Source organism: Talpa occidentalis, unplaced genomic scaffold, assembly GCF_014898055.3.
Source record: "Talpa occidentalis isolate TD23 unplaced genomic scaffold, MPIMG_talOcc4v2.1 talOcc4.8, whole genome shotgun sequence".
Taxonomy (NCBI): domain Eukaryota; kingdom Metazoa; phylum Chordata; class Mammalia; order Eulipotyphla; family Talpidae; genus Talpa; species Talpa occidentalis.
Window position 1 is genome coordinate 98216422 of NW_023605194.1, and position 18904 is coordinate 98235325.

Consider the following 18904-nt stretch of genomic DNA (forward strand, 5'->3'; position numbering starts at 1 on the left):
ACTCTCCTCAGGTCTTCCCAGGGTTCCAGGAAGCTGTAATCCCACGAGCGTGTTTGTCCTCCTTCCCCTCTCTCTAAATCAGCTTCCAGGAGGAGACAGGGCCCAGACAATCACTGATCCCCTGGCTCAGTCACCTTCACTCACATTATTTTTGACTAGTGGGTCCTCTTGTTAGAAAATGCCACAACTTTAAAAAAATAATGGAAATGGGTGTCAGGGTAGCCAAACTCAGTGGAAGAATAGCCCAGATTTCAACACAAAACAACAAGGAAAATATACAATGACAAATCCTACCTAATCCGTTTTCCTGAAGCAGACACACATACTTCCAAGGGCTAGGGTGGGAAATGGGTGTATCAAGTGAACAAAATTTATGTGATTTAGGACAATGCTCATTGAGAGACTAGGCGCCATAAGAAATGGCATGTGTTTTTTGAAAAGCAATAGAAATCAGATTTCCTTTGGAAGTGCATGATTTCTGCCCTAAAGGGAGTAGAAAGGTCAGGAAGCCAGTAAGCCTCTATCTGTCTACCTCACCCATGCCCACATTGCTACACCTCCCTACTTACCTGAGGCTGGTGGTTCTTGGTGGCTCTTGGCTACTTTGCCTGGTTTGTCTCTGAGGTAGATCTCCTGTAAGGGAGATCTGAGGTAGTCTGCTAGCAGTCTGAGCGGTTTCTGATGTGAGCAGGGTATTTATAGACCCTAGGAGGGGCTATGACAACCCCAAGCAGGAAAGACTGGTGACTCCTCCCCCAGAAAGGGAGGTGGTCTTGAACTGCTGTTGTAGGGGGATTTCCTGGGACTATAAACTAAGAGGTGGGACACTTTGTTAATTTACATAATCTCATTTGCACCTTTTAATCCTCCCTTAATCTTCTCAAACACTACATCTTTACTGACATGGAAATCTGAAAGACTATGAGAGGGAGTTCATGTTATTTTTTACCTGGGGATTGTTACATGGGGCCCCTCAGTTCCACTGTCCTTCATTCTTCAGTCACTAGGGCACTAGAAGGTAGGCAGTTGAAATTATTTTCAAGCTAACTGTGCAAAACTTGTGTCTTGATTCGCAACCAACCTCACATATTGCCTCAAAAACTATTTATAGCCTACTTCCCACAACTCTGAGTGGAGTCTCCATTTACCTAAGTGCAAGTGCAAAAATCCATAGAAGCTTCTTTGAATTCTCTCCTTCCTTAATCCAATCAAACAATCAAACAGCTCACCTGGTGGGTATTAGCTGAAACTATCACATTGCTTTCCAGTCCCTGCTTTGTTCTCTCCACCTCAGTCTCCCTGTAAAACCACTGAACTATAGGAAAAGCCCTATTCATGTGAATCCTGGCAAACAGGAACTGGCATAGAATCCTGATTGATGGGCTAATCCCATTGACAAGAACAAAGTCTGTAAGCAAAACTAAGTGAAAAAACACAGAAGAGCAGTGAAGGGACATAGTTGCCAGAGCACTTTGAAGTTGGAGAAAATAGTTTCATTTGAGCATTAAGTTTGAGTGTCAGATAGCTTTGTATTGAAGTATGAGTAGGAGACAAAGATGAATTCTTCCTATCACTATTCTAAGAGTTTTAACCAGTGTGGAATAATTGTCTAAGTCAACTTCTTTGGAATTCAGTTCTTCCCTACTGAATATTTCTGCATTGTAAGCCATATTATGGGTGGTGGGATTAGCCAGCCCACCAGGGAGCCTGTAACATATAAGTTTAGCCTGAGGAGAATCTCCTCAGGAGATTATTGGTGAGAACACAAAAATTTAAGTTTGTTATGGTGAGGGTTCAGGTACCACAGAGAAACAAGTTATTTGAAAGTGGAAGAAAGGAGATTGTTGTTATCTAGTGGGAAAAAGCATACTTGGAGTGTGTGTGCCCTACAGCTGTGTGGAAGCAGAACTGGTAAATAATGAGCTTGGGTCTTTGACTCAGATTTCCAAGCAACATATTGAAGCTATAGCCTAGTAACCTCCTTGCTGCTTCTAGTAAAATAGGACAGTAAAGAGAGAAATTAAGCCAATAGTTAAGCAGAAAGTAACCAGGATCTCTCAATGACTTGAGACCCTCAGCTTACCCAAATTTCAAAAATAGCTAAAATGAGATTAGTACTTAGAAAGCATGCACTGGAAAGACCAGGCCGTGACTGCACACATCAGCTAGAGCTGAAGTTATCAGGGGCTACTGTCCCTGGTTAATTCTCATATCCAATACAGATATATTGCATCAGGATTCAAGGTTTGGCCCACTCACTCATGCTCTCTCTCTCCATTCATTTCAGCAGGTCTTTCGCTCCTTATCCACAGAAGTCTTTCCCAATTAAGAAGTTCTTCCCGGGGCCTCCCTGGTGGTGCAAGGGGTTAAGACACAGAACTATGAAGCTTCCCTCAGCCACTGCAGCATGAGTTTAATCCCCGGCCAGGGAGGTGACCCACATGGCACAGCAGGCCTCCCCTGCTACTCCCCTTAGCAGTATATTTCAGTAGATCTGCCTGTTCTGCTCCCCACTCTGTCACTGGTGAATCCTCTCACCCCCCATACCTGTGGCCTGTACTCCAGTTCTTGTATGCATAAATAAATAAATCATTTTTTAAAAAAGTTCTTTCCTTCATTCCATTGTGTTCAGTTATTCTTTGTGAGTCTTTTTTTAGTGAATCACCAAAATTCCATACTAATAATTATTTCTAATTCTCCCAAAAGAATGATTTAAGACTTATTTTACTTAAAGGAATTATCTTACATGTGTGCGATGTTCTTGAATAACGATTTACCAACTCTTATGCCTCTGACAGTGGGGCTTATTTGCCCTTACAGTCTAAAAGTTTATTTTTGTTTTATTTAGTTCATCCGTTTGCATATTTTCTCCATGTACCACTGAAGACTGAAGACTTCCTTTTAAATTGGATCAATACAAGAAACCAGGGCCTGAATTCCATCAAAGTACCAGTCTGAGAGGGAACATGATAAGCACGTGGTGCAGAAATCTAGAGAATTATGGGAAAAGTGGCTCCTACAGGATCAGCTGGACAGGGGTGCTTTGTTCCGTTGATTTATTCCACATTCCTTCAACAGTGCCTGGCACATGGAAGGCATTTGTTGGAATAAAAACAAGAACAAATACTGGGATAAACACAAGAGCACATTTTAAGGTTCCCATTTTCTGCCCACAGAGGTGGGTCATGGCTGGTCTTGGACTAAGAGTTTCTCTCTTTCTGATCAGGTCAGCATTCTCCCCAAAGACTGAATGGAAAGCTCTCCACACCTGGGCACAGGTATGCTCAAGCTCCTCCTTCCTCAAACCCCGCCTCCGTATGCAGATGAGGTCTACCAGGTGTTGCGTTTGCGCCTGCGCAGTAACTGCTCTGGCCGCCGTTAGGCTCCAGGTTCGGCTCTGATTGACGGATAACCCTTCCTGTCCACTACGCGGCCGCTTCTCTTCCCTCCCTCCCCTGGGCGGGGCTAGTGGGAGTCCGCCCCAGGCCGCGTGATGATTGGCTGAGCGCTGCCGGGCGCTGCCGGTGGATTGGCGGAGCTTAGAGTCCGTCTGGCGCGATGGGGGAAGGGCCCAGACGGGCTGCGGCGCCCAGGGGCGGGGTGGGAAGGGACCGGCCGGGCGGTGCGGGACGGGGTGTGCGCGCGTCGTGCGTGTCGGTGTCCGCCAGGGCAGGAAGGTGGCGAAGGGCGGCGAGTCCGAGTGGGCGGCGGGAGGGGACGGGCCGGAGAGGACGCGGGTGGGAGGGGAGCCGGGCGGGAGGGTGGCGGCTCCCCCAGGACCCGGCGCGGGCGGCGCGATGCGGCGGGTGACCCTGTTCCTCAACGGCAGCCCCCGGAACGGGAGGTAAGGGGTCGGGGCGCGGCGGGCGCGGGGCCGGCGGGGCGAGGGCGGCGGGCGCCCGGCGGGCTCCGGGCGGGGGCGCGAGTCGGGAGGGGGCCGGGCGCGCGGGGCGCGGCGTCCTGGAGGCGCTGGCGGGCCCCGGCCTCCCCCGCGCCCCGCCTGCCCGTCACCCCGCGGCCCGCTCCGCGACGGCCAGCGGGCGCGGGCGGCTCCGGGCGGGGCGGGCGCGGGTCGCTGTCCCCGAGCGCCCGGTGCTGAGGGCGCCTCTGCGCGCTCACCCCCAGCCCCGCCGCCCCCGCCCCTGGCCCGAGAAAGTGCCTGGTTCCGCCTTCGCGCTGCGTAATGGTCTCCTCCAGGGGTGGCCATGGCTCAGGCACCGGGGGGGGGGGGGGGGGGGGGGGGGGGGGGGTCAGGTGAAAGGAATTCAGCCGTTGCCAATGAATAAAATATTTTTGCGTCCTAGGTCAAAATTAAGGACATTTTCTTGATGGTTTCCCCATCTCTTTAGAGTGCTCCAAGCCTCATCGCTGCTGCAACAAAACTTCTCAACTAGCTTTGTTATTAAGCCATATTTTAGTTCATTAGAACTAGAACTGATGAAGCTATCCGCAGCCACTGAAGCATGAGTTCGATCCCCGGCCAGGGAGCAGCCCACATGGCGCGGCAGACCTCTCCTGACTCGTCCGCTGCTCCCCTCAGCAGTGTATTTCGGTCAGTCTGCCTGTTCTGTTCCCCGCTCTGTCTCTGGTGAATTCTCTAAACCCCCCCCAATCTCTGGCCTGTACCCCAGTTCTCGTATGCATAAATAAATCTTAAAAAAAAAAAAAGAACTAGAACTGACAGAAAACAAAAATGAATTGATTGACATTATCCTTGCCTGTTTGGCCTTTGTTGAGGGTGTGGTCTGTCTAAGGTAAAGGTAAATTGGCCTCACTCTAATATTTGTCAGAATACTTTGTTTCCTGAATATTCATTAGGGGAAAACCTGCCCAAGGTCCCAGCCATTGATCAAAAGCAGCCAGAGCAGAGAGACCTGGCATGCATGCTGCAATAAACCCTAAGGAGGGGCAGTCCAGAGCCATCAGCTCTCACCAGGAAGTTCGCTCTTGGATGGCCACCCAGGGGGGATGCCTCTGCACTAACCAAGCCCTGAGTCTACATAGGGAAGGGACCAAGAGTGAGAGAAGCGAGTAACCAGCACAGGTTTTAGGGGGAGATAGACCCTGTCTGTTCTATAAATTCTTTTTTTTTTTCCTCTGATACTTAGTGTTAGCATTGTTAGTACTGTTAGTGTGGTTAGCATATTTAGATAATGATTGTTAATTAGCATTTAGTTAGCATTGTACTTTCTGTTAGCATAGATACTAAGCGTAGTTAGCTTTGTTAGTATTAGTGTAGTTAGGAGGGCCCCAACTCCTATGGTCACCTCTGTTGCTGAAGAGACTCAGATCAGCAATTTACATGATTCTCAGGTGAGGGAGCCTTTGCCACGGTGAATTCCAGCGCAGAGGTGGCCATGAAGATTATCAAGAAGACGCTGAGCTCCTGCGCAGCCCACAGTATGAAGGCCTGGAGCCACCGCTCGTGGTGACTGACAAGGGAAGTGCCCATGCTCGCTGTGGAGCATAAGAAAGGGGCAGACTTGCATGATTATCTCCAGGACCACTGCCTGGTAGAAAATAAGACCCGAGGCAAGTTTGAATAAATCATGTCAGCCTTGAGGTACTGCCATCAGAAAGGTATAGCACAGCGGGACTTGAAACCAGAGAACCTCCTTGTTGATAGCAGAACATAAAACCAGCAGACTGTGGCTTGAGTATAGTATAGTATTTACTGACCCAAAACTGAACACCTATGGTGGTAGCCCGGATAAGCTGCCCCCGAACCCTCCCGACGGCAATGTTAGGACGGCCCCACAGCAGACACTTGCAGCTGGTGGGCGTCACTGGGACCCTGCCTTTTGTAGGAGAGGATTTCTGTAAGTTGCGGCAGTGTGCACTCAGTGGACAGTTCCACATCCCCTCTCGTCACCCGAATGTGAAAATCTGTTGAAAAAATGATGACCTTTAACCCCAGAGACAGGGAAAACAGAAGACATACGATACCTCAGTAAACATGAAAGAACTCGTGTCTTTTCTGAGTCATCCCGTCACAGCTATCCCAGGGGACAAGGACATGAGAGTCATGGGGTGTAAAGGAACCAAATCCACAAATCAGTGGCAGCGAGATGGTTTGACGATGTTATGGCATCGTATCTTACCTTGAGAGCCCAGAAGCATAAGGTGGAGGGCTGTGCCATCTTGGGGAGGCTCTCCCCACCCTGCCCCCACTGCTCCCCGATAGCCACAATCCTTCCCCAGCCCGCCCTTCAGCTGAAGGTCTGGGCAGACAGCAACCCCTATGTGCGAGCCTGTCCTCCTGGCATTTTGTTGTGGCCCAGGCTCAGGGCCCAAGGCCAGCAGTAGAAACACAGTCTGCGAGTCTCCCAGCCATCCTGGAGCCAAGGACCACCACCTCCAGCCCTGCCTCTAGCACCACCAGGACCCCATCCACCTCCTCCACCCGTGCCACATGCAGCGATGCAATAGCCCCAGAGGAGACCAGCAACCATGATGAAAATCCTCTACGCTTACAAACCTGCCTGCCTCCAGCCTCTCCCTCTGGTCACAGCCAAGGCTGTGGGACAGCTAGGACGTTCCTGGACTTTGACTTAAGAACTTTTTGTTGTATACCACCCTGTAAAAACACAAACGGCAGTAACAGAATCCACCACTATAAGGACTATGAGAATACTTGCTTTGGAGCCTTCCAGCAGTCCTCTCCCATGAGTGGCAGCCCCGTGACCATGGTGTACAGGACAAGGTGACAGCGTGGCTTGGCACAGTGCTGGCAGCTCAGGCTGAGACCAGGTCGCAGGGGAGCCGAACTGCCTCTGCTCCCCTCTAAGGGAATCTAGTCAAGAGGGAGCCCCCACCTCCATGGCCTTCAGAACATCGTGTCCAAGATACCTGGTGAGCTGGGGGACTGCCTGGTGCCCAGGGAAGTGTGCGGCTGAGCTCCCTCAGCACAGTGCTCATGGGGCCTTTTTTCTCATTCCCACAGTGGCTTGGAGCAGTCCCTCTGAGAGCGCTGATGGAGCTGCCGTTCCCAGGGAGCAAACAGTTTTCTGGGGTCCAGAGGAGGAGGATTTATGGTAAGAGAGCAGCCTGGAGAAATGGAGAGGAGGAAAAGAGGTGACTTTTTGTAGGTAAATGCCTAGGAACCCAGCGTTTTTATTTAGCTTTGTTCTTAAAACAGATGAAGTTCAACAAAAATGAATTTAATGCTGCACAGTGGTGGGCTCTGTGGACAAAAAATAGTCAACATCCTTTGTCATATCTAGTCCCTCCCAACAGCCCGGTGCGTTAGGTGCACCGCCCAGCTGATAGTGACGGGCCCAGATGCAGAAGCTCAGCCGCTCGCAGATGTGACTTGGGCCAGGGGGTCACAGAGCCATGGCCCGAACCTCTGGCTCTTTCCTTGGAGTGTGACACTGTCCCCTGCTCAAAGACACGGCTGTCCCACCGGGACAGCTACACGGGGACCACGGAGGAGTATATGATTAGCTTTTAAACCTGGGAGCTATTTCAATCAGTTACAACGTCTTGCCTGACTTGCCCATCTTAAAAACTGAGTACAAAGTTGGAAAATAGGACCTCCCCGGTGGCGCAGCAGGTTGAGCGCCACGCTGTGAAGCTGTCCGCAGCCTCTGCAGCACCAGTTCCATGCCAGCGAGGGACCCACATGGTGCGGCAGACCCCTCCTGTCTCGCCCGCTGCTCCCCTCAGCAGTGTCTTCGGTCCATCTGCCTATTCTGCTCCCCACTCTGTCTCTGGTGAATCCTCTTACCCTCCCGCGCCTCTGACTGTATCCCAGTTCTTGTGTAAATAAATAAATCTTTAAAAAAAAACAAAGTTGGAAAATAACTCACCCACATGGTGAGTAGCAGCTCCAGAGAAAGCCTCTGGGAATGATGGCTTAGGTCCCAAATGAGGCATAAATGTAGACCTGGCTGTAGCCCGAGAAGCAGCATTTTGAGGAGCCCATGAGAAGACCATTCTCCCCTCTGCCCCCATGTTCAGAAACCATAGCATCTAATGATTCAAGGAGGAAGTGTTGACTTTTTGTTAAACTTTTGTAAAATCAGTGATTCTCTTTGGGGTCCTCAAAATCATTGATTTCATCTCCATAGAATGCCAAGAGCTGGATATTCTGTCCTAACAAACATCTTCCTTCCAGATCACCCAAAACAGCGTGATGCAAGCACAGGGTGTTGTTGGAAGTGGTGTTAATGCTGGTAGTAGCAGGGTCTCCCCAAGCCCTACCACTAGATTTAGCTCTAATTCCTCAGGACTAAAAATCTCTTAAGGATGTATCACCCCAGTGGATTGAGATGATGATGCTGTGCTCTGTTATTTAGACAGAAGAGGACTGGACCAGGACAATTAGCCACATTCAGCTGGGAAGCGGGCAAACAAATCACCTCTGATTGCTCAAGTCTTTGACCCCACCAGAGCCTTGCCAAGAGAGGACAGCTCCAGTTTCTAAAGTCCTAATGCCCCCGCCCCCTGGCAGCCCTGGGAAAATAAACCATTTGAAAAAGAAATCTCACTAATTCTGGGTTTGGATGGTTGCCAGTTCCTCACCAGAAGGGGAAGCACATCCCTGTAAACACTTCTGTCCTCTAGACCTCCCGGCCCTAGTTCAAGCCGAAGCATGGCCTCATTCTTGTCTTCCTATTTAGTTTTCCTTCTTTACTCTCCTTTTTTTGTGCTTAAGAAATACCTAAATGGGGTCCTCCCTGATGGCGCAAGGGGTTAAGCACCGCACTATGAAGGAATCTGAAGCCTCTGCAGCACGAGTTCAATCCCCGGCCGGCCAGGGAGCAACCCACATGGCACAGCAGACCTCTCCTGTTTCGCCTGCTGCTCCCTCAGCACTATTAGTAGATCCTCCTGTTCTGTTTCCCACTCTGTCTCTGGTGAATCCTCTCACCCCCCGCATCTCTGGCCTGTACCCCAGCTCTTGTATGCATAAATCTTTAAAAAAAAAAAACTAAATGGCTAAAATACAGACCAATCTTAAATGGGATGGAGGGGTCTGAGGGTGGGGGAGGTGGTCTAAGGGACAGATGTTTTGATATAAACTAAAGTACTAGGTTATGTTCTGTTGAGAAAGGAAAAATAAGAAAATTCTCCTTTGAGACACCTGAATTTGCCCATCCTCTTGTCAGGAAATGCCCAGCCAAACTGGGTTGGCCCAAAGCTGGGTAACTGAGGCCTGAAAGATTGCCACAAGTCTAAAGCACCTTTTTGCAGGGAACTATAGAAACTGGATAATAGAAGCAGAATCAAAGTACAAATCAAAACCGCACCCATTGTCAGCTTCCTCGAGGGTCTTTTACCACATAAATCTCTCCCAAGTGTCTGTCTTCCACATGACTCCATGTCCCCCAAGTCCTAGGTGCAAATCCAAAGCCCAGAAGCTAGCATGCCCTTATTTTCCATGTGTCTGTCTCCAAGTGTTCTCTCCTGTGTCTTTCTACTCCCTGTGTCTCTTCTGTGTTTCAAGCTTCCCCTCGCCCTGTACCTCCACTCTTCATGGGGTGGGGCAGGGGACATGGAGCCTCCTCTTTCAATGGAGGTTCCTCTGTTACACACATACTCCAGCAGTGTCCAAAGAACAAAACTGAGGGGCTAGCAGTACCCAGTGAGGGAATGGGGGCAGTCCGGAACCAGCTGACTTCAAAGAAGGGGGTCTGCAAACCACGGACTGCAACTGCCACCAAGTTTCCACAGGAATCTGGAGGAGTCTAAACTATGGGGTGCAGTTTTCACCCACAGTTCCCACACAACATCTGGAAAAAGGGAAAGGGACCTCCAGCATGGATGTTCAGACAAAGGCCAGGGTAGCGAGCTACCCACAAAGCTCAGACAGAAAAGCCAATTAGATGAAAAGCTTAAAGCAGAGTTGAACTCCAATTGAGAGGAACTTATGCACGACCATGGAAAATGGTAAAAAAGATGGAAAACTCCACATGTTTCTCTAGCATCCTGACTCTGTTTTTCCTTATCCCCATTTTACCATGGAAGTTTGTTTAGAATTCTGTCACACCCAACAAAGTGCTACAAAACAGGAGTCACAGTGTTAAAGTTCTAATTTTATTAAATGATTCATGAAATGCATAAGTCGGGGAAGCGTCCCACTCAGATCCTGCAAAGGGTTACACAGTGAGGATATTCCAAAAAGGAGGTGGACATGTTATTTAGCAAAATAAAAGATTATTTCAGGTAAAGCCAGCTTCCCAAAAGAAAACGCATGAAGTCTTATGAAGATGACCTCACTGGTGCTTACCAGGAAATTCGATTGATTGGCTTATGACTCTACTTCTGGGAGAAGGTGAAATTGCAGTGAGATTATGGATTAACTCTTGATGGGCTCCTGACCGCAAGGCCTCCATCTTGGGCTTGTTTTGTTCATACTTAACACCAGGATTCATATGAAATGGGACTTTTCCCACTCCTACTGTGTCCTTAAAGGGGAAAGTGAGGAAGAGGGACAGAGTAGAGGTGTAACAGGGTGGTCCCCAGGAAAGGGGGAGGTTCCAGATTTCCTGCCCACCCAAAAGGAGGGTGGAGCTGAGCAGAGAGAAGAGGCTGAAGAGGAGACTGAGGAAGGAAGAAAGCAGCATATAGCGAGCCAGAAGGAGACCTGGAGGAGGCACATGGAGCCGAGAGACACGTGAAACTACACTTGCCTTTTGGTCGTGGACTGGGTGACACAGATGTGGGTCAGAGACCCGTGGGGAGGTGACAATGGCAGTCTTTGTCTTGATTTTGATCTTTTCCTTCCAGACTTGTCTGGTTGTTTCTGACCCTTTTCTGTGGGTCCCCACTGGAAGATGCTTTAGACTTGTGGCAGGCTTTGGGGCCTTGCTCTGGGCCAATCCTGCTTGGGTGGACTTTTACCCACGAGGGGACGGGTAACTTTGGGTGCTTGATTTAGAAACTCTATTCTTTGTCTTTCCTGTATTGTTTCCTAATTATATTAAAGTTCTTTCCCATTAAAGTCTCAAATGTTTTGTGTTGATGCGGCGGATGGCAGAACCTATTTAGAGCAGGCAGGTTTGTGGGGTCTGGGGTGCCCCCTCCCTGCCCTGTAACAGAGGGAGCTGGGAAATGCGTATAAGAAAGCACTGATATAGTTTCAAACTAATGCCCACAGAACTTGCTGTTGGATTGACTGGTTGTCATTAAAGAAGGAAAGAAATCATAGGTGCTTCTAGGGATTCTACATTTGCACTTTGGTAAATGGAGTTACCATTACACGGATATTGAGAGTGGAAATAGCTAGGGTTTTGTTGTTGTGTTTTTCACTTAGATTATTAAAAATATTACAAGTAGATCACCTTTCCCAGTAAAAGGAAAACGCGACTGGAAACATTCACAGGATGGAAACTGGGTGAAACCAGATCCCAAGTCCTCCTCGAGTAGGATCTTATGGGAACTTACAGTGAGGAAGACCTAGCCACAGTTCAGACAGAACAAAGAAAAAAACAAAATCCAAATGAAGTGTTAAATTTTATAGTCTTTAATTAAGCACGTAAAACTATACTATTAAATATACTTTTCCATGAACTTCTTGTGAAATTCAGATCGCAGCACATCGTTCACAAATCTTCTGTCTTTCTTCTGACCATGGACACCTTTGGCGCAGTTCTTGAAAACAACATCGTCACCCCACCTTCTGCTGACCTTGAAGTTGGCCTGAGGCTGGGCTGGGCCAGCCAGATTCAGGAGAGGGTTTCCCACGCGGAAGTTTTCCAGACGAATCGAATCGTTTCTTCTTAAGCTTTTTGTTCTTGTTCCTCCCTGGCCTGCCCTTGGGCTCTTTCTTTTTAAATTTTTTTCTAGTTCTGCAAGAAGAGCTGCTGTATCATCATCACTCTCCTCTGTAACATCTTCATCTCCCTCCGCTATCAGAGGATCATCTGTACCGAGGCTCGCAGCGGGAAGCTGGTCTAAGCGAGGCTTCTTTGACTTCTTTGACACTGAAGAGGAGGTCGTCCTTTCCCGAGATGGACGACCTCTATTTTTCTCGCTCCCTCTCCGCCAACTCCCTCCGCAAGTCGCAGTTCCGAACCTCTTCAGGGGCATCCTGAGCAGTTTGTCTGTATTTTATCTTTGTATGGGAAGGTAGGTCTCTGCTTGAATAATGCTTTGAGAGTTAGCTCAAATCCCCTTCTCTTTTCTCTCTTCCACCTCTCGCGGGTTCAAAGGTTGGCCTTGCCCCGGTGGTCATCTTTTGGGGCGCCCTTGGCTCCGGATGACCGAGGTCCTAGGCTGCAGCCTCGCGCGCTCTCGCAGACACCCTGGCTGTCCGGGTCCCGAAAATGGAAACAGGTAGATTTTAAGGTAGCAGGTGATTGATTACAAATTCAAAGATTTTTAAAAAGTGTTTGAGGGAAAATCATTTAAAAGTGGTCCAGGCAGTGCTGGAACCTGCAGGCTGGGAAGGAAGGTGAAACTGATAGAGTCGATTTATAGGTTCTTGTGAGGCAGTCACCTCACAAAACCTTTTAGGTTCAATTTCCTGGTAAGCAAAATGGGATTAAGTGGCTTTAAGAAGATTAGGGAGGATTACGAATATGCAAATGAGAAGCTGCATATTAAATTACCACCCGACCCTTGTGGCCCCCATTTAGTCCCAGGAGATTCTCTACACCTCAACTAGGACCTCTGATCTCACTGAGGTCCAGGCTTCCCCACCCTCCCTCCTTGGGGGAGGAGCCACCAAGGCTCCTGGGTGTGGTCCCTAGAGCTCCCCATGCCCCCTCAGTGGTCTATAAATACCCTGGCCCCATCAGAGACTTCACATACTGCTTCCAGCCTGGCTTCATAGCCCATTCAAGGAATTGATCTCAGAGGCCCACCTAGCCCTCCCACAGCCGCTGAAGTCCTGGGATCCAGGTAAGCAGGGAGCTGGGACTAGGTTGGGCAGGAGGCCAGAGCAGGTAATCACCTTGGCTTCCTCAGTGCATGCTCTGATAGCATTGAGATCACACCTCAAAGGATATTCAGTCTCCATCTAGGTTATTTTTATACACTTCCCTTTTATTTTGGTTTCCAGTTCCATTGATTTGAGGGTAAGTAATTTTATAACCTTATCCATAGCTGACAGAAGGGGAATCTAACCCAAATTAAGGCGCTTTTGTCCCCAAATCCATACACACTTTCTAGTACTATTCAGTACTTGTGGATTTGATGTGAAGATAGTTGGGATTTTTGGTGGAAAATGGTAATCAGTGATCCCCTCTAAATGTGGTGGTAAGCAGAGTCACAAGAAAATTAACCTTATTTTCTCATCCTCAGGACCAAAGAGGCCCTTTAGAGCCTGGCTGACTTGTGACTAGAGAATTGCTGAGCTTGGCTCCACATCCTCTCAGCTGCCTGCCCAGCCCAAACTCCTGAGGAAACCTCCTCAGCCCAGCCCAGGCCTTCACACGCGGCCCAATGGAGATCCCAGCAACCCTGGCAGCACTGCAGGCAGAGGTCTACTGTCCCATCTGTCTGGACTTCCTGACAGACCCCGTCACCATCCCATGCGGCCACAACTTCTGTCGCTCATGCATCCAGCAGTCCTGGAAGGATCTCCTGGACAGGTTCCCCTGCCCTGTCTGCCGCTACCCACAACAAGAGAGGCACTTCAGTGCCAACCCCCAGTTGGCCAGGATGATTGATTTGGTCAAGCTGGTGCACAGCAGCAGCAGCCAGAGCAGGCAGCAAGAGAAGGTCCTGTGTGAGCGGCACAACCAGGTGCTGGGCCTCTTCTGTGAGGATGACCTGGAGGTGGTGTGTGGCCTGTGCACCTCTGACCACCAGGGTCACCTGGTGAGGCCCATGGAGGAGGCCGCCTCCCACCATAGGCAAAGGCTCACTAATTATAGGGAGGTCCTGAAGAAGCAGGTGGCAGATGTGCAGAAACTAGTTACTATTCAAGACAGAAAACTAGTGGAGCTGAGAGAGCAGGCAGGACACCGCTGGTGGAAACTAGCCTCAGAATTTGAGCACCTGAACCAGTTTGTAGAACGTGAGCAGGAGGCAGCCATGTCCAAGCTGGCTGAAGAAGAAAGGGACATTCAGCAGAAAATCAGTGCCCGCATAAGGACTTTAACAGAGCACATTTCCACCCTGAAAGGGCTACTCAAGGAGGTGGCAGAGAGGAGTGTGATGTCAGAGGTGAAATTGCTGAGGGATATCAAGAGCCTCCAGGTCAGGTGTCAAAGCCTGGAGGCCCCAGCTGTGAGCTCCTTCCAGTTAAGGTGGGAAGGCTTCAGTCTCCCTCCCCTGTATTCTGCTCTGCAGAAGATTATCCAGAGATTCAGGGAGGAAGTGACTCTGGATCCCCAGACAGCACACCCCAACCTGCTCGTGTCCAAGGATCACAAGTCTGTGACATTTGTGAGGAAAAGGCAGAAAGTGGCCCGGAATCCGCAGAGGTTCGTGGCTGAGACGGCGGTGCTGGGTACTCAAGGCTTCCGGGGAGGCCGCCATTACTGGGAGGTGCAGGTGGGAGACAAGCCTGAGTGGGCCGTGGGGCTGTGTCCAGACTCCCCGTCCAGGAAGAGGCAGAGGCCCCTGGCAGGTCAGGACGCGCGCTGGACCCTTGGGCTGTGCGCTGGGGCCTATGTGGCAGTGGGCCGCGCGTCTGTGCCTCTGGCTCTGAAGGAGAAGCCCAGAGGGGTCGGCATTTACCTGGACTATGAGCTGGGCCAGATTTCCTTTTACAGCGTGCACGACAGGTCCCACATCCACTCCTTCAGGGAGACATTTTCTCAAGTACTCAAGCCTTACTTCTGTGTGGGTTGGGATTCTCAGCCCCTCACAGTCTGCGCAGGAAGAGATGATGAGCCCTAACACCTTAAAAGTTGCAGGAGAATGAGAAGAGACAGTTCCAGGAGATAATTTTCAGTGGGTCCCTTCAGTCCTCCTGAGTGAGGGCGGGGGGGGGGGGGGGGGGGGCGGGGCTGAGGGGCAGACACTGGCCTGTCCAGCGTTTCTTCAAATGTTTTTATGTGGAAGGTAGGACTGGTTTCTTCATGCAGAGCAATAGGACGGTTGGTTTATGGCCATAGTAATAAAGACAGGGTCATCCTCCAGGGATGGTCCAGCAGATTCTTCCCTCCACAACAGACTTGGGATTTCCTGGTATATCCTACATGACTCACCTGGAACAGAGGCTCATGTCTATCGCAAAAGGAAAAATGAAGTGAGGTGATTTCATCTGAGTTCTGAAGTTATATTTATATCCTGACATAATTGACATAGAGAAGGACCCATCTTTGATGCTATTTTGCTTAAATACCAGATTTTCTTGGTTTTCAAATGTTGGGGATCAATAAAATTTTCTGTTTGATTTGGAACAGTGCAGTGTGGATTGTTCCTCTCTCCCTGGAGAGATTTCTGTGTAGGGTAAGTGACTGCCACCTTCCTCTCCTTGATTGCAATGTTGCATTGTGTTTCTTCTATACTTTGTTTAACATGGATTTTTTTTTAGCTCTAAGGTTCATAACTTGTTTTGATTTGATTTATTATGAAAGGAAGAATCAAAACAATAATAAATTCAAACTCAAGGGTACTATTTGAAAAAAATGAGATTATCTCTTTCAGAGAGCAGCTCCAAGAAACTGGGAGGACTTGCCAGAGCAGTTGCCTCTGGGGGCCACCATTTCCTGCCCCCACCTTGGCCTACAAATCCTAATCTCTTTTTTTTTTTTTTTATTAACTAGACTTTATTAAGTTAAGCCCTTTATTTATTTTTTTTAAATAATAAATTTTATTTTTATATTCCCCATACAATTGCAGCCCCCCCATTCTGACCCCAATCCCTCCCCTCCCGCCCCCCTAAAAGTGTCTCTGGTTCATAGTTTTTTGTTGATTTTGATTTTCACTTTCTTATAGTTATTCATTTCCTAATCTCTGAATGGGAGGGGCCAGCTAGGAAATACAGGGGGTGATTGGATATGCATTGGGGCAGGAACAGATAGGTGAGAGAGGCACACGGAGGCTGGTCCTTGGTTCTGGTGGCTTTAGAGATATGGCAGAGACAATGGCGGTTGTGAAGATTTTTTAAAAACTGGAATGATATTCTGAGAAATAAACTCAGACACAGATAAACTTTGAGAAATTTAGAGAAACCTAGAAATAGAATTACAAAAAAATCTCTTGTGGAAGACACTATAAAGCCAGTTGCTCCCACACCCGGTTACCAGGTCTCCTCACCGCCCTCCAGCACGGCCATTCTTTACTGTCTTCTCTAAACTCCCAGAAATACTCTATCACGTACAAATAAACAGAGAGACAGAGACATTTTTATTGTAGTGTTTAGTTGTATGATGTGCACATGCTCTAAATGCTGTTTGCACTTTGCAACAGATTTTCATCGGCTCTCACTAGAGGTGAGAAGTGTAATGTGTCTTTGGTTTTTTTCCCATATCCACCTACATTGATCCATTGCATCTGTTGCTTTCAGCCTTCACTTGTAAAGCTTCACTTTCAGCTTCTCAATGTAAAACCAAAGGACAGAGATTATAGTGATATTTCTACATTGAGAAAAGTCTGTATAAACATCTGTAGCTAAAAATTATATAAAAACAAACAAGTGATGTATTTACACATTTAGAAATATTTTTATTTTAGAAGTTCAAAGAAATTATTCTATTCCCATGCCTTCCTCATGACAAATAATTACAAATAATAATTACTTCCCTACTTTATAAGTAATTATAGGAAAGAAGGGCAAAAATGGACTGTCTAATAGTTGCTGGAATGCAAAAGACAAATAACACTGGGCTTCCTGGGATGAGAAAACCCAAGAATGGAAGAGGTATTATAAAATATCCTAAGTAATCTGTTGCTATCACCATGGGAATAATCCACTTTCCGAGTTTGTCCAGATTTGGAGGCTGATGAGGCCCCTCTCACCTAAAAGTCCAGGGGAGGCTGACAATATGCCCATGGAGCAGGGTAGCTTGTGGATGGGCCAAGTGTGGCTTGAGAGTGCAGGAAATGAACGTGGCTTATTATTTTATCATCTTACTCTAGTTGCCCTGGCATGAAGCCAGGGACAAGAGGAAGTACCTGAAATACCGGAGGGTGCTGCGCAGGGCCAAGGGCATCAGCCCTCCTGCTGTGCAGCAGCCTCCTGCTGCTCAAGAGGAAGCTGGTGTCCTGCCATCCTCTGAAAATCCCCATGGTGGGAATTTCCAGTGTCAGCCAAGGAAAACCTTTGAGACAAATTAATGGAAGACTAACTGCAAAGTTAATGGAGGTCTAAGCAAAAGCCTTGAGAGCATGGTTGTGAATCCATTGCAGTGGCTGTGGGCAGCCGCTGGCCTGAGGGCTGCAAGGAGTCCCAGGGAGACACACTGAAGGTCAATGCATCTAAGAGGGAGACTGTAACTCATCCTTCGCCTCACTCTTTCTGGCCTTCATTCTCACCATCTTCAGGGTGCAAGTTCTTACATCCCCTGCTCTGAAAGCCACAGAGCAACCTGGAGCTGCAGATGCCAGCTGGTGACGCCAGCTGGTGACTAGCACTGGGCACCTTGGTCGTCTCCAGGGCCTTCCTCACCATGGACATGTGTGTTTTTCCTTCCCTGTCTTCAGGGATCATAGCCATTCACTTCCACCCCAGGTCATCTTTAACTCCCCTTCCCATTTCTCCCACTGCATATAATTTGTGCTTAATAAAGGCTTAATTTATACTAGTTGTTTGGAAATATCATTTCATTTATACATAAATTAAATGTTTCTAAGGCACTCAAAATTGTAGCTCACATGATTTGATTTCTGAAAATGTAACACTTTTTCACATACTTTCTTTTGTAAATATATTCTAAATACATGCATATGATCTAAACAATATTCTTGTGGGGAGTTTTTCTTTGCACATTAGGTTCAGAATCAGCAATTATTTCCAATGCAAAGAGGACTGGGTGCCACCTAGTGTTTGACTTCTGCAAATATTTACCTCACACATTGAAAATTCTATTAAAACCCTTTTTCTCAAAACTGCATTTTGGAAATGCTTTCCATTTAATGTATAAATAGTGACAAAATAAGATCATGAATAGCATGCACATTATCTCAAAATTGGTATTCAAGTAGCCATATGATTTTTTTTTAAGATTTATTTATTTATACAAGAACTGGGGTATGGGCCAGATGTGCAGGAGGGTGAAAGGACTCACCAGAGACAGAGCGGGGAACAGAACAGGCAGACTGATGAAATACGCTGCTGAGGGGAGTAGCGGGTGAGACAGGATAGGTCTGCAGCGTGATGTGGGATTCTCGCCCGGTGGCCGAGATCAAACCCGTGCTGCAGAGGTTGTGGACAGCTTCACAGTGCGGCGCTCAACCGCCTGTGCCACCAGGGAGGCCCTGCCACATGATTCTTAAAGATGAAAAATGAAAAAAAAAAAAAAAGATGAAAAATGAACCTAATCATTTTTTACTTTAAATACAGATTTCTATCTCCCTTACTAAAATTATATCAAAATCTCAAAGGAAAAGCTGGAAAATTGGGATAGAAAGTTGTTGTGGAGTGTAGGACTGTCCAAACTCAGGAATAATAATAATGCAAAATGAGTGAAGGGCAAATAATTTATTGCAATCATTCATTTACTGACTGGAAGTGGTCAAAGTAGGGAAGGCAGCAATGAATTTTTTATGATGCATTTTACACATCAGCTCTTTTACAACAAAAGAACATGTTGAGTTTAACATTTTATTTAAGAGAATTCAGCATCATCAGCTTTTAACAACACAAAATTACTATAGAGGCAAATTAATCTGCCTTAACAAATTGAAATTTGAATTTAACAAACTGAAGAAATTTTAATCTTTTGTGTCACTCCCAAAACCCAAAGTGATTATATTAATTCATAATACCAATTTCTCCAAATTGATCTAAAGCTATCTTTCAATATATTTTCAAAATTTATATTTTAATAAAAGTTTATCC

The 18904-nt window shown here is 47.7% G+C and overlaps 1 protein-coding gene, 1 long non-coding RNA gene and 1 pseudogene across 4 annotated transcripts; 2 read left to right on the forward strand and 1 right to left on the reverse strand.

Annotated features, from left to right (window-relative positions):
* Positions 1-3636: 3636 nt before the first annotated feature.
* On the forward strand, positions 3637-8970 carry LOC119233464 (uncharacterized). 3 transcript variants are annotated; one of them, XR_008549975.1, is made up of 4 exons: positions 3637-3677; positions 4350-6852; positions 6944-7034; positions 8301-8969. It is a non-coding gene; the product is annotated as an uncharacterized LOC119233464 (long non-coding RNA). The 3 variants fall into 3 exon arrangements; XR_005122402.2 differs by lacking the exon at positions 3637-3677 and having other exon boundaries at positions 4270-4552; positions 5314-6852; positions 8301-8965; XR_005122401.2 differs by lacking the exon at positions 3637-3677 and having other exon boundaries at positions 4270-6852; positions 8301-8970.
* A 2520-nt stretch (positions 8971-11490) lies between these two features.
* Positions 11491-12181, reverse strand: LOC119233795 (spliceosome-associated protein CWC15 homolog; annotated as a pseudogene).
* On the forward strand, positions 11938-14848 carry LOC119233794 (tripartite motif-containing protein 75-like). Its single transcript, XM_037496427.1, has 2 exons — positions 11938-12075; positions 13252-14848. Exon 2 carries the CDS (start codon positions 13393-13395, stop codon positions 14794-14796), a length of 1404 nt encoding a protein of 467 aa, XP_037352324.1. The 5' UTR covers positions 11938-12075; positions 13252-13392; the 3' UTR covers positions 14797-14848.
* The last annotated feature ends 4056 nt before the right edge of the window (positions 14849-18904 follow it).